The sequence below is a fragment of the Sebastes umbrosus genome, chromosome 19 (assembly GCF_015220745.1).
Source record: "Sebastes umbrosus isolate fSebUmb1 chromosome 19, fSebUmb1.pri, whole genome shotgun sequence".
NCBI lineage: Eukaryota > Metazoa > Chordata > Actinopteri > Perciformes > Sebastidae > Sebastes > Sebastes umbrosus.
The window spans coordinates 9,000,624-9,016,398 of record NC_051287.1 but is presented as its reverse complement, the minus strand read 5'-3'; the positions used below and the strand labels follow the sequence as shown (position 1 = coordinate 9,016,398).

The window sequence follows — 15,775 nt, the reverse complement described above, 5'->3', positions numbered from 1 at the left end:
TTCTTAAACAGCAAAAATCTGTAATTGAGTCCTGAAAGTCCTAGTTTTTAAAACAATTGGAAAAAATCTGCCTCTGTGGTGAAGTCATTCTGAATGTGCTTCCAATGCAGAGCGACTGTTTCAAACAATTGGTGGAATCGAGTATTTTATTCAGTTGTTTCCTGATAGCTACTGATAGGAGCTGAGGTTTCTTCCCCTTTTTGCCAGTTAAAGTTTTTTTGGGAAGGAGATTTAACTTATCCAAGCTGAGGGTGTAAAGATTGCAAAGCCCTTGAGGCAAATTTGCAATTTTGGGTTATAAAATCAAATTGACATGACTTGATTTGACCGTGGCTTCGGACACTGAGGTGATGTCCTCAGTATTGTTTCCTATTTACATTCTACAATTGCAAATACATATATGTATACATTTTTTTCTATATCTTTCAATGTGGCAAAACTGCACTTGTGTCATCATGTGGTGAGATCAATTTTACACAAAACCTTACGGAGCTCATTGAGCCTTAGAGGCACAATCACTGGGCGACAGCACAGTGAAGGCTACTGTTTTGGAGCGCTGGAGAAGAATTGATTTCCTGTTAAACAAGTTGTGTTTTCTTTCTGGGTTAATAAATTATGGTATCGGATCGCTGCATAGACTGGCGTACTCACCGATCCCGAATTTTGGGCAGTATCGGACGCATTTCTGATACTGGTATTGGAACAACCATAGGTGACATTAACATCTTTGATAGAAATATGTGATCTAGATTGTCAACCTGCTCTCATACCTAACTCGTCACATACGGACGCTTGGTCAGGACCCCTCTGCATCACTTTTTAACGCACTGGGTAGCCCTACGCGCCAAACTATGACGCTCCACTATGGTCGCAGTTTCCAACACTTGGTTAATGTTGTGAATTCAAACAAAACTACTTGAATATTTTTAGGAAAATATTGTGGTTTGGTTTAAAAGAAGTATGTTTGTTATGTAAGTTAAGTTATGAAGCCTACGTAAGTTAAGTAGTCAACGTTGACTTTTGGTTTCACACGGGACGCTAACCTAATCTCCTGGGTGAAAGTCCTGTGTTTGTTTGACCCATCCATCCACCCCGACCTCCTCCCTATATGCGGACTGCCTGACTTTAGCAGCAGTTGCTCTGAGCATCTATTATATTGCCGTGGATGGGTTTACGTTGGAGTTACTTGAAAGCCCGGTGCGTCTCATACAGACCCTAAAGGGTGCCTTGTGAGTCGGTATCAGACGCCGAGGGCTGTGACAAAGCGTCGTATTTGACGCCCTGGGAATGAGACCAGGCTGAGATTGTTTTAGTTCAAAATAAATGGTTATGTAATGAGGTGTTTAAATAAGTGTTAGTGTTGATTGCCCGCCCCCGATAAAATAATTGCCTGCCTCATTTCTAACGGTTGTAACTTTGTGCTCTGCATTCAGCTGTAAAAACAAATTCAAATGAAGTGTTACAGTGTCCCAAGGGGCACAGTTTACATGTTTATGGAAATCATTCTGTGCTATATTGAGCCTCATTTAATTACACAAGAAGTTAATCATACATTGCCCTGAGCAATTAAGCTACTGGAAGGATTGCTAATGTCATGGGTGAAATCTGCATGTAATGAAAGAAAATTCATGTTTCTATCTTTCCCCTTTTCATCACTTCTTCTTCTTCGTCTTTCGGTTAATTATGTTCACGACTAATAAACGATGATGTAAGGAGGAGCTGATTTATATGTCACCCCACAGCTCTAACTAACAAATCACACAAATCACTTTTTCTAATACTGACTATTAACACAAACAAGTGTTAATCACCAGCCAATCAGAATGGATTTTGATCAGAGGAATGGTGGAAGAAAGACGGAGGAGCAGCTATCCGCCTGAGGTAAATCCACTGAACCTGAATCTGAGTTGATCTTGTTCAATATCAAATAACTACCAGATAATTAGACGCAGAGTGTGCACTTCATTCTGAAAACATTGACATCTTCTTCTCTGTTTTTTTTGCAGCTCACAGTTCAGCAAGCACAGCATGGCGTCCTAACTAGCTAGTTTTTCCTGGATTCTTGGCCAGTAAGTTTTTTATGAAATATGCTTCTTCTTTTCTTGGAGTTCATTTTTTTAAAAATTCTGGGATCCAAGTGTAACATTCGGTGACTTATGGTAACAAGTTTCTATTTCTGTTATGGGAACCCAACAGGGAAACTCTGTGATGCATTTTTGGTCCTGACCCACAGTTTTTGCACTCTCTGCTCTAGTTCAACTATATTTAGATTCATCATTTACATAAATGACAGTTTTATATATGGAAAGCTATTTCTCACAGACCAGAACCTGTCGTCTTTTATTGGATTTTGAGTCGACTTAATGCGCCCCGAGGCCGTGAAACTGTAAATATAAACCTCCTGTTCAAGTAAAAGCATAAAAATACACCATCGGTAGAAGTTCAAAGAGTTTCTGCGAGGGCTCTGTTTGATACTAAAGGCTAACAAATCACTTCCTGTTTTTGCAGACACCAGTGGAGCTTTGCTGATGGACAGAGAGGCCGACAGCAGAGCTGTTTACAGCCCGTCTTTAAGATCATCCAGCTGCTGAGAGGCCTCCATGTTCACTACTTGACCTATAAAAAAAAACACCACTAAAAATGTTTTAAAACACTTTGGAGTTTTGTCACTGTTAGGAGTTATTCTCAGATCAATCAGCTGATAACCCAGAGTTTCACAACCTCGGGGTCGCTTGATATGCATAGGGGGTTGCAATTTATAAGAATGATATATTAAATTGTATTTTATATATTTTTAATAGGAAAAAAATAATAGAAAATATATTATTGTTTCTATCTTTTTATAATTGCTGCTGTTTTTTTTTTTTAATGAAAATCAAGATTTTATACTCAGATTAATTATATTTCTAATAAGCTGGGGTGATGGGGAATTTTATATCTAGTTCACAGGGCAGAAAAGGTTGAGTCTATAATAAAATGAGGGAGCCCATTACTGTGAAATTATTGGTGTATTTTGTATCAGAAATGGGTGGCTGGTTGGATAGTTTTGATAATAGGTTGCTCCTTTGACATGATACAACTATTGCCTGTGTAAAATGTACACAATAGTCAAATTTGGTGAATATACAATTTAATAAAAAGCAACCTTTGTATTAAATTCTCTGTTTCTTTGTATTACTTTTTGGAGCTACAACAAACCATTTGACTGGCTTAATAAGTCTAATTTTCTTAAAAATAATTCTTGTTTCAAGTCAGTATCTCAAATAAGGCAGGTGACTGCACTGGTACGGTATTGGTGAGACAAGTTGATTTCAATGACAAACAGGTGATTTACTCGACACTGCAAAAACATACAACGCTGTCAAAATGAAACAATGCCCACTGATTTCTACTTTTCATGGAGCGACGTTAAATCACGTAGCACTCAGTAGATATTAACCCGGTGGACTGTCGGCAGCTCTCCGTTGATCTTGGAGTCTGATGTGCTGCACGAGTGTGAGGGGATGTTGAGCAGAGCAGCAGTGGCTCTGTTGTTTTAATGGAGGGGTTGGTCCAGCAGAGGTATTCACATATGGGACTTATGAAACAATAGGCCCAGTGTGGAGCCCCACACTTTGCCCCTCTGGCTGCCAGAGGTCTCTAAACGAGGCTCCTTAAATAGAAAAATACCTTTTTTTTTTTTGGTGGTGGTGGTGGTGGTGGATGGGGCTGGAGGGTACCGGTGGTTAAATGGTGTTTCCTGTCCTTAAAATGGTTGCACATAGGCAGGTCCTGGAGTATTTGTAGATACAAACATCAGCATCAGAATCAAGTTTCTGGACCGTCCGACTGCACAGTTTGACCCTGGTGAAAAAGAGGTTAAAAAAAAAAAACGGAGCCACATTTGGGGGCCAACTGGGATAGTTCGGGGAAAGGCTAAAACACTGATATGCAAACGCTGCAATAATTTCCTGCAGCCATCTGGAAGTGTTTTACACCTTTTAGATTGGGTTGGAATGCATGGCCTCTGCTCGTTTTTCATTTCAAGTGTTTCAGACTGAAAATGAATTTCCTCCTCCGTCCCCCGACCCAAAAAAAAAAAAAACCTCTCCGGACTAATAGTTTTATTTTTTTGCCGTAATCCTTAAGTATCCAGAAACAGCAGCTCCTCTGAGATTTGCCCCAGATGTGTTGATTCGCTGGAATGCCTTTTCCCCACTGTGGTGCTCGGTGTTTGCCAGTCAGACTGATAATAAACAAACAAAAACAAAAATAACACTCAAAACATGTCAAAAATATAACTGACATGAAAATGACTAGATTAATTAATGTGGTTCGGCTGTGCAGATGTTTGAAGGTTGTTTGCTGTTGTGGAGGACGGTGGAGCAGTTTCTGCTGTCATTCATCCACCTATGACTCACCATATAGGACACAGAAGTGATCAGGAGAATAACTTACATTTCTTTTCATTTTTTCACTTTATAAAGTTTCTGTTTCTGTAGTCTAAATTGTGAGTTACTGTTTTAACTTACTATATTTTCGTTGCTGAAGTCTAAATACTGACTTCTGTGTAAGTTACCCAGTTGTTTCGTTGTTGTTTGTATAATCTTTGAGGGAAATAACCATTGCAAACTCTGTTTTCATGGGAATTAGTTGCTGTTTGAGAGCAGTATTTGAAAATGATTCAAATTCAAATGATAAACATGTGCAATAGTGTCAAGTTCTGATAAACATGGCGCATGGCGCATTACTTGTGCTGATACAGCTGTATTCAATCTCTTGCTATGTGAAATTTTGAACCTAACATTTGGGTTCCATTTAAGATATTTAAGACATTTATGGCATTAACTCTTTCTGGTTTTAGTGGTCCAGTTACTTTGAGTTTTAAAGGGACTGTTCGTAAGAATCAGAAATGGCTTGTTAACAGCGACACCTGTGGCCGCTAAGTCAACGAAAGTCAGCGTCCTGTTGCTCGGGCTCGCGCTTGTGCTCGCTTTACAAAGACATGAACGAGCATCGCTCAAAACAGTGAGGCGACACACGTCAGCTAAAACCACAATATCACTCTATATTTCATTTATATCACTCTATATATCTATCTCTCCTTGAATCAATGCTGATCCTAGTGCTTTTCCTGCCTCAGCCTCTGATACACTCCCAACCAGAGTTTTGGTCATTGACGATAACGTTCGCTTCACAAGACACGGGAAACCTCTGTTGGTCTGGAGGAGCTGCAGCAGTTATTTCTGCACAAACGTCCACTGTACATTCACTAGATATTCTCAGAGCTACTAACTGTCCTGCATTGTGTAGTGTGCGTGCATGCACGTGAGAGTGGAGCGAAAGAGCGAGAACGAGCGCGGCGTGTGAGTGAAGGCAAGCAGGCAGAGGAGCAGAGGAGAGACTCCGGTCCTGGAGACCAAAGCTACGGTCTCCCCCGCGTCCTCCGACCGCGGCCAACACTGTTTTGCAAGACGGGCTTCACTAGATATAACTTTGCGGTTTCGGTGCTTCCATTTAGTTTGTGTTGGAGTCTGAGTCTGAACAGCGTAGCCACACGGGAGCGAGCATGGGACACCGACCCGGATTGATTTATACGTGTAAGAAGTTACAAACAGTCCCTTTAAGGAAGCACCGTGTTTACAGTGTTTGAGATGGGAGTTATTTCGGTACCAGTGTTAGTACTAAGATAAGGTTAGAACATCTGAGTCCGCTCTCAGTGAGGTTGATAAAAATAAAGAGTGTGGGTGTAAGAACTGAAGTGGATTCTAATCTTCATCATGGTCATCATTGTTTTTCATTTTCTGAGAAGAAATGACCTATGAGTCACTTCTTTAAAGTAAAGAAGAGAGAAGGATTTCTCTCAATCAGCTCATCATTTCAAGTCACAATTAATAATGAGAAGGGTTCAAATTTGACTTTTGACCTTCTATTACGTAAAGTTAGTGATTTTAAATCTGTTGATTCCAGTATGGGTGTTTACAGTTTAATGTTGTTGCATATTTCAGCATGTGTTTGAGAGAAAGAGCCCTTTGTCCAGGACTATAAAAACAAATCACCTAAAGTAGTTTTCCACTTCATCAAAGTTCAATAAGTGCAGCATATATCCCAGAGAAGTTAACAATCTAATAAAATGCAAACACACGCCTGCACGCGTAAACACACGTACATCACTGCATACAAACGCTGTTCTGCAAATCAGATCTGAGAGCACTATCTCAGGAAATACCACCAGAAAGATGGAGATGCTGCACAAATAGAGCGATTAACTCTTTGTTTAAGGTTGATTTACAGATTCAAACCATGTTGTTTTAAATACACTTTGTCCTCTAAATAAAACTGTGACTCAACAGATCACCTCACCTCTGTTGGATTTTTATTAACTTATTTCCTTTATATAAAAAGTGAAATTGGAAAGATACAGAATTCAAGCAGTTCAAGTCCCAATTCTGTGGTAAAAACATCAGCTCACCCCTGCTTCTGAACCCAGTGCACTTTATGTGAGATTGTTCCTCTGTTCTTTGTGCTTCTGTCCTTGTTGATTTCACCACCTGCTTTTTCTCTTTTTGCAGGAAACTGAAGCTGGAGAAAGAGCTGGCTGGAATGCTGTGGAGGATACGCTGGGAGGACCTTCAGTTCGAGAGCCCCAATAAATACCACAAGCGAGCCGGCAGTCGGCTCACCCTCTCGCAGGTACGTTACCTTCTCAAACATTGCTGCTGTAAGTACAGATCGATGTACCAGCACTGTCGGACAGAATATAATAAAAATGTGCAGGTGAGGTGACAGGAAACAAACGTACCAAAGCGCTTCTGAGAGTCAAAAAACGAAATACACCCACATGATCTCATATTAAAGCTGGCAGCTCTGAACATCTCATCATAATTCTGGGCTTTATATCACCTTTTTATTCCGTCAGTGTTGCTGGCACGGCCTCCGATGTGTGATTTACAAGTTGTTGTTCTTCTGGCAGGTTACATTGCAACGTCTGCCAGTGGGAAAGACTCAACACCGGGTCCTCAGCTTTCATTCACTACAGGACTGTTTATCTGTCTAGAGATGTAACTGCTGTAAAAATTGGACCCGCCAGGAATCGACGATGCTAATGTTGACATGTTTACACGCGGTGTAGCTGTGTATTAAAACTCAGTTTGTGTTTTTTTCTTAGAGAAAGCAAAACTGCGGCCCTGAGAGAGTCCAAATCCTTTGTTAGTTCACACATTCCTGAAAGCTTTCCCAGTGGTTTATTGAAGGTGGCTGGGTTTTTGCGGTGGCAGACGCATATTAAATGATTGTTAAAATAAGCCCCCGTCTGGCCCCGCTCCCTACATCTATAATACCTCATCACGTTCTTCAAGTATCAGGTTCTAGTTGTCTGAGGGGCTAATGCATCTCCTTCGGGGTTGTGCTTTTTTCGACCCACACGTGCAAGCGTTCATGAAAAGCACATGCGCACACCTTTTTCATTACTAGGTTTTCCGTCCAATTCCTGTGGATAATGTGCGTGTGGAAAACACAGTCATTTTCCAGACCGATGTATTTTCCAGCGTGCCATGTGTTGCCAACATTTGCATTTCTATACAAATGTGTAGTTGACTGTGCTGGCTGTCTGTATGCAGCGCGCCCACTTGATTTTTATTCACTCTGTGTTGCACTGCAGACATTTGCCCAAGGACTCGCGTTATAAAAACTGGAAACACTTTATTTTCTCGAACATTTAAGTGAAAGGCAATTTCAGGTTTCACAAAGAAAGGTATTTTGGATGAGAATGTCTTTTTAGGAGGCTATGTTTGCGGTGAAGTGGAAGCAGTTTTTAAATGACCAATATTTAATCCCCTTTGCTCTAATCTACACGCCGCTAACTGACTTTTTTTTTTCTCCTTCTTCTTCTCACTACTCCTCTCCACCTTCTCAGAGAGGCTCCAGCTACGGCTCCTTGATAACTGCCCATGGAAAATATCAGCTATTTGCAAAAACGGGCTATTTTAAGGTAAGGCTTAGTGAGTTCTGACATTTTCAACTCCTGCGCACTCCTTTCCCACCCACACATGTGCACACTCGCAGAGAAAAAGCCGTAGAGCTGGAGAGGAGAGAGAGAAAGAGAGAGTGTGGGCGAATTTAGGTAGTTGGTTTTAATGTGAGCTGCAGAATGCGTCAATTTTCTTCTCCTTTTTTTTTTTTTTTTTCTTTGTTTCTACACTCCCGCCTCGCAGTCTGGACATGGCCATCAACTTGTTGCTGCGGTTAATTTGTCCGTTTAAGATGGAGGAGGTGTGGGGAAATGTGACAAAATAGAGCCTGCTGAATAATGAGATAGCTGTCTTTGTGTTTAGCTGCATGATGCAGGTTTTTTTATATAAATGCTAATGTCACGGTGCAGCTTGAACGCCTCATGGACCATTGGGGGGGACTGATACGCTTCTCAAATTCAATACAGGCCTGAGGTGATTAAATCTGACACCAAACAGAGAGAAGCTCGACAACCGAATACAGGAAAAAATAACCTCTGAAATAATCTTTATTCAGCAGTCATAAAGCCAAATGAATCTGCTCTCAAATATACGCCTTTACTGTATATATATTACTAAAGCTCCCACATGGACTCACACATGAACAGGTTTCATATAGTTGCTACAACAGCCTGTGGCTCTGAGATATTCACGTCGCTTCCTTTGGTTACTGATCCTCACATATCAAAGCGACAGATACAGTTCTTCTCCTGCAGCATCAGCAGCAGCAGAGAGAAATAGGCCCCAAATGTACCTGTAGGCTGTATTGCAAAATGCTGTAATGCTGCAAATCCTTGTTTGCACTTTTTATAGTATCAGTATGTTTCTCTTGTCGTTTTATTTTCCCTGCCTTTTTTTTTTTACATCTAGACCAAAGTGCATCCTCGTCATGGTCTTAAATGTCCTCATAAAAAGCCGTGTATAAAGTGAACCATACATCAGTGTTGTCTGATTCATTGCTCTGTCTCTTCCTCGTGCTGCGCACAGGGGAACCTGGTGGCCATCAAGCATGTCAACAAGAAGAGGATAGAGCTGACCAGACAAGTTTTACTGGAACTCAAACATGTAAGTGTTCATTAAATGTCCATTTTTATCCTTTTGCAGGGCTGAGTGGATTATTTTGTATTAATCAAGTTGGCTTAATTTGATTTATATAGCCAAAAATCACAAATGTGTCAGTGCAAACAATCTGTACAACACACAAGACTCTATCCGTAGACCAATGATTGAATGAAAGTGTATTTGAGGAGGTCTATTCTTAAATTTTTGTCCATTTTTTGACTTTGTCATCTGCAGTAGGTCCAAAATGCGGCTGAATGGCTTTTAATCCAACCCCGTGTCCCTTCACTGGTTTCCAATTACAGTACAAGAATACAGCTCAAATTCCTCATAAGGAATTAAATGGGTTGGCTCCACGCTATGTTTCTGACCTACTAAACACATTCTGTACAAAGGTGCTCACTAATGTCAGTAGAGAAAAAATATTTCTTCTTATAGTTCCAATTTTTTTTTTTACCAAGGATGACTGAACATTTTTTGTCATGGCACCCAAACTATCGTTCACAATCCACGCTGCTACTTCTGTATTTTCTTTTAGACGTGTAGCCTTTAATTGACTGTTTTTTGTCATTTTATGTGGTTTTTAGGGCTGTCAAAGTTAACGCGATAATAACGCGATAATAACGCCACTAATTTCTTTAACACATTAACGCAACTTGCAATTTTTAGGTTGTGGCTCAGTTTTAAAGCTAGAGTGAAGAAACTGGCATCATATGAAACTAGAAAAACTTAAGGAATCCATTGGTACCATGTCAGACTAGCTTGTCATGAAGGAGGATAAATAACGCTTCAAACTTGCGCTAAACTTTGTCGATGAAAAACTGTCATGGCCATTTTCAAAGGAGTCCTTTGACCTCTGACGTCAAGATATGTGAATGAAAATGGGTTCTATGGGTACCCACGAGTCTCCCCTTTACAGACATGCCCACTTTATGATAATCACATGTAGTTTGGGGCAAGTCATAGTCAAGTCAGCACACTGACAGCAGTTTGCCATGTTATGATTTGAGCATATTTTTTATGCTATATGCAGTACCTGTGAGGGTTTCTGGACATTATGTATCATTGTTTTGTGTTGTTAATTGATTCCCAATAATAAATATATACATATATTTGCATAAAGCAGCATATTTGCCCACTCCCATGTTGATAAGAGTATTAAATACTTGACAAATCTAAAAAAAAAAAAATCAGTTAATACAGGTTTAAGGAAAACAATATCAGTTGGTTTATTAGTCCGCAGCACAGACTGCCTTGAAGCTTGTATATTATTGGTACCCAGAAGATGAATTCTGATGTCGTTGGTTATCTTTCCTCCGGTGCCACAATAAGGTTGAAATGTAATACAATGAAGTTTGCAGAGCTCATTCCTGCACCCCTGAGGACGAACCCTTTTTTTCTTATAATGACCTCATGACCTTTTCCTCTATGGGCACCCTCAGGGGACAAAACTGATACGTCTAGCCCCACTTCTTGTATTTCGAACCTCTATTTTGCTCTCAGTTCTTTTTTTTCCTCAGAAAAAGTATCCAAAATTTCTTGCATTTGCCCATGAAATCCATCTGAGAGACCGCCGGCTTGTTGCTGTTTGTTTCTGAGTGTTTTCAGCGTTCTCAGTGTGACGAGAGCCGTGCGCAGAGACCTTGGGGGGTGAATTGTAAAAAAAAAATCAATCTCCATCTCAACAAGTTGTATTCAGCAAATCATTTATTCACTCATTTAAAATAAAACAACCATGAATTGACATTATTGTAACCTACCACTGCAGGGAAAAGACCTTCATACAAGGTTCAATCACTCCACCTGCTTTACAAAACAAGTTGCTGAAAAAGTCTCACCATGTTGGCATAGAATTTCTGACTCAGTAGGACAGTGAAAGCTTTATTTATTTACTTTTTTGGACCTGTTTGCAGGAAGTGGGAGTTGGCTCTTTATTAGTATGTTGGACCAGTACCACTGTTCCCTAAACTGTCTCTTCAACATCGTCTGCAGCAGTTGGTGAGGAAAAGGTCGGCTAGCGAGAGAGCGATAAGGAAGCTGACAGAGAGAAATGTATGTGGTTTGGTGATGGAAACACACTATGGCACTGGGAAACCCATAACTCGGAAATTACATGGGTGCTCATGAACAAGATGTTGCGCGTGGGGAAGATTTTTGGCCATTTCTTCACTTTTAAAATCAGTCTCCAACTCTCTCCGTCTCAGCTCTGTGTTTTTGGTCCTTTTTTTTTTTTGTCGTGTGAGCTGCAGTCCGTCGGAGGAGAGGACTTTGGGCTTCTTGGATGCCTCTGTGGCCTCTCGGTCAGTCAGCAGGCACACATGGGAGAGAGGCTGCTGTCTGAGCTGGCAGCCTCTCAGTCGCCCCGGGGGCCTGATCGGCTGTCAAACCTCAGCTCATGAAAAAGCCAACCAGATGGGGGAAGAGACGGGGCCTGCCAGTGGAAACTTAACCACTTGTCTTCCAGCACTCCCTCCTCCTTCCCCTCCTTGGTGGTTCTCCTCCCCCCTCTACACCAGTGTGCAGCAGGGGAAATTATATAGGCCAAAGGGTAGGCTAACATCTCCGGAGCCGTGAAACAGGAGCGACTAACTCCCTGGTTTTGGTGTGAGAGCGCTTGTCACTCAGTGTGCTCAAAGCAGAAAAGTACGCTGTTGAAAGTGCGAACACCGTTTTTGAAGTTTCATGCTGGCTGCGGAGAGATTGCCGCTTCTGTCAGCGCTTCATACGGGTTGGAATGAAAGCACGAGGTCCATGTAGCTTGTTTCTATAAAACACACTGTTCCCTCTTAATCACCTCTCTGTTTTCCTACTTTTTCATATTACAAGTGATTGATGTGTTGTATTGTAAAACAAGTGTGTGACTAGCGATTATTTTCCATGTAGAGCAGTTTTACACGCTCTGCCTGCTCCCGCTCTGATATTCCTACTCCGAACATCCTCTCTCCGACACCTCAACGTTTTTTCTTTTTTCATCATCCTTAGCACACAGGCTCATTCATAACCTCCAAGGGCAATTTATGCACATGCACATGTTTCAACAGGGTGCCCTGAGCAGGAATGCGTCTCAACACGTAGAGAAAAGACACCGTGCCAGCTAGCCGACTGCAAATAGACTATTTTGATGAACTGCTGGCAACGTTATTCTCAAAACTTTGTATATAAATGAACCGTCAGTCCTCTTCCCCCCCCCCCCCGCCCCCTGTCCTCTGTTTCCATGGGGTTTGGGAATGTGATGTTTGGAAAGAGTTACACTCACAGTTGCAGTGTGTTTGTGTGGTTATTTTCAGATGAGAGACGTTCAGTTCAACCATCTAACCAGGTTCATCGGAGCCTGCATTGACCCTCCGAACATCTGCATCGTAACGGAGTACTGTCCCAGAGGCAGCCTGCAGGTAATGTCTGCTACATACTTTTACCTTGACGCATTACTACGCTGTTGCTGAAGAAAGTTCTGACAATATCAAACAAGTCCTCCTCCACTCAAACATACATTTTGCTTATTGTCACCTCACTTGGATGTTTGAGCTTCACTGTGCAGAATGACACTAGACGGCTGTTTTTACATTCTCCTGAAGGAGGAAAGTTTCTCCTTAAGACACATATGTTTATGACATCACAACTAGTTTAGAAAACCAATTGTGGTCCAGTATGCAACTTACACAGGTGTGTAGGCCACATACACAAAGAATGGACTTTTCAGTGAAATAGGAAGCGTCTTGTGTCCAGCAGTTAAACTTTTGAACCAAACAATATTTGCGTATTCATAGATTTTGGATTTTTCAATCGATGTAATTTTAAGAATTTTAATAAGTCATTTTAGTTTAACTTGTGGAAAAAAAAACATTGCAGCAGAGTAATTTATATGTAATATAAAATATATGTATATACACGGTTCTTATCATTGTTGTACTACTTGTAAAGTCACTGCTGTTTTGTTTTTGCACCAATAAAAAAAAAAAAGTCTGGAAGGTAAGTTTTAAACAATGAAAAAAAAAAGTCTAAATTTGTTTATAAAGTATTTACCCATAAGATCACATAATTTACACTGAAATTAATCTTCAAGAAACATTTTGAAATTGTACTTTTATATGATGAAAATCAGATATACAAAACTGACAAGTAAAATTGCATTTGTAAAAGAAAACAAAAGAATTCTAATTGATAATTTAACTTGCTGCTAATAAAACATAGCAGCAGAGTGTTTTTCCTCTACATTGATCATTTGACAGAAATATAATCTCTTGAGAAATTTTCGATTCTATTAGTCGAACAACAGAACATTAAAGGAATAGTTCAACATTTTGGGAAAGCCGTCCTCTGGTTCCAGCTTCCACAACGTGAGGTGAAGCTGATCTTCTTTGTTTTCTATTATTGTAAATTGAGCGTCTTTGGGTTATGGAGTGTTGGTCGAAACAAAACAAGCTATTTAAAGATGTCACCTTAGCATTTTTCACTATTTTACAGACTCATACTGATGAATCAACAATGCAAATAACTGTTAGTTGCAGCCCTATACATGTGCCATATTTCTGTTACATTCAAGCAAACCTCTTGTTTCTTGGCTCAACTTTCCACCAAATTTCACTGGAGAGGTTTTTGACTTCAAAACACATCTTCACATACATACCATAACTTCAGGAATGATTTAATGCAATGTCCTCAACTTTTAGTGATTTATACATTAATACATGCAGCCTAATTAATCACTGAATGAAAAGTTTCTAACATAAACCAACTAGTGGACTTTTCTTGTTGCAGCACCGTGAGAGTAAACACTTTTTAGCATAGACAACCTCGTCAAGCTGCTATTCCTGGCAGTGTTTGTACCGAGCTCTGCCCGCTGAGCTCTACGGCACCAAGTGCCTTATTTAGTCTGCAGTGTGAGCTTACACTACATGGCCAGCTCACCTTTGAAGTGTCACATATTTTTGTCTTTGTATCATATTCCATCTTTTGCGATTTGTATTTTTTTTACTCTAAAAAGCAGTACATGATGCCTTAAGTGAACTTGTTCTTGGCCTGCATTCTTCTGTTGCCGACATGCCAGCGGCTGGAAAACGATGGGAAACTCAGCCATGGTTTTCATCACTCACACTTAGAGAGAGCCTTCTGTGTAAAACACAGATAGCTGCCACTGATGTGATGTGGCTGGATGTCAAAGCTGGACCCAGGTTCCAGTAAATGGCCAGCTGCAGGGCATTTGAGGGTAACGTCCTGCAGGGATCAATGTGTGACCCTGAGGATGAAAGAGAATACATGGTATCTAGACTGAAGGTGGTTCTGTATTTAGTCCCAAAATAAACATTAGGACTGTCCTGGCTGCGGTCAGGCGCTTGGAAGTTTAAAAGATAAAGCAGAAACTTAGCTTATCTGTAAAAATGTTCTGCTCCATTGTTGATTTGTTTTTTGTTTTTGCTAGGACATTTTGGAGAATGAGAGCATCAACCTGGACTGGATGTTCCGCTACTCGCTGATCAATGACATAGTGAAGGTACGTGGCGGTCAGACAGAAAGTTCTGCAAACAGAAATCAAACGCAGGACAATCGATTTTATGATGTTTTTTTATATTCATGTTGGCAAAGAGTAGGGCTGTTGCAATAACCACAATATTGCAAACAACCGCCACAACCGCTATGTTTTTTTTCTCCCGGTCACCGAGAGTTGAAAAATGTTGAACTTTGGGTAAAACGATGGGCTCGTCACTATCACTTTTTTACCCAGGAGGTGCAGGAAAAAATACCACAAAGATCAACTGTCACATCGTACATGTAGGCTACAAGTGCTGAACAACAACAACCACAATGGAGGAGATATTAATACACATAGACCGGCGGTTCGTCCTCTCTCCTTGCGTGTGTCAGCCTTCCTTTCATTCAGATCAAGTACCCTACCTTGTGCCGACACTTTTACTTCTGCGGATATTCCGTATCATATCAACCAAAGCGTCTCAGTTGAAAAAAGAGTCCAGCTGCGTCATTGCCCTTATGTGTGTATGTTACATTTAACAACACATATTTAATATAAAGTGTATTTTATATAGCACTGAAAATTAGGATAAATGGATGCAAAAAAAAAAATTGTGCTGTTGAGTCAATCGTTATCACCGCAGGGGAAATTCCTTCACCACAACAGCCCGAGCACAGAGGTCACTTTTCAATGTTAAATTAGATGCTTTGTGTGTTTTGAGACACACACACACACACACGAAAAATGTCTTGGTTGCCATGGTTTCACATGAGGCAGAGAAAAAGAGTAAGGGCATGCACAAAAAAAAGTGTTTTTGGCACAGCCCAGTGTATGAAACTACAGTAAATATTGCTGTTATATAGTGTAAAGTAGGACAGAAACATAATCATAAACTTTGCTAAAAATTTCCATTCAGCTCAATCCAAGCTAATCATGGACTTACTTTAGAAGATTATATTTAATCTGTCCCTAACAAAGAGGCTTTTTGTGAGCGGCCTCTTGGATGGACCCGATATTGAACTCTCCGGCTAAATTTCTCCACACAGATAGCAGCGCTCTGCAGAAGAAGAGGCGCTGGTGAAGCTCTGAGGGATGTTTGACTCACCGTTTCCACAAAATATTGAACACGAGTACACTCAGTACCCGCCGTCTCTTTCCCAAAGGAATTAACAGTAATTTCACAGAAATTCCCCCGTGACTGCCTTGAAACATGGCCTCGTTTCAAAACCTTCAGCATACATCCACTTGTCAGAGCGTATTA

General features: G+C 40.6%; 1 protein-coding gene across 2 annotated transcripts in view; it reads left to right on the top strand.

Annotated features, from left to right (window-relative positions):
* Positions 1-15,775, top strand: part of LOC119478336 (atrial natriuretic peptide receptor 2) — a 66,980-nt gene that overhangs the window by 27,317 nt on the left and 23,888 nt on the right. For both annotated transcript variants that reach the window (XM_037753006.1, XM_037753007.1), the window contains exons 8-12: positions 6,552-6,672; positions 7,895-7,969; positions 8,976-9,053; positions 12,335-12,439; positions 14,467-14,538. In XM_037753006.1, coding sequence (XP_037608934.1) covers positions 6,552-6,672; positions 7,895-7,969; positions 8,976-9,053; positions 12,335-12,439; positions 14,467-14,538 — 451 coding nt within the window. The remainder of the gene's footprint in view (positions 1-6,551; positions 6,673-7,894; positions 7,970-8,975; positions 9,054-12,334; positions 12,440-14,466; positions 14,539-15,775) is intronic.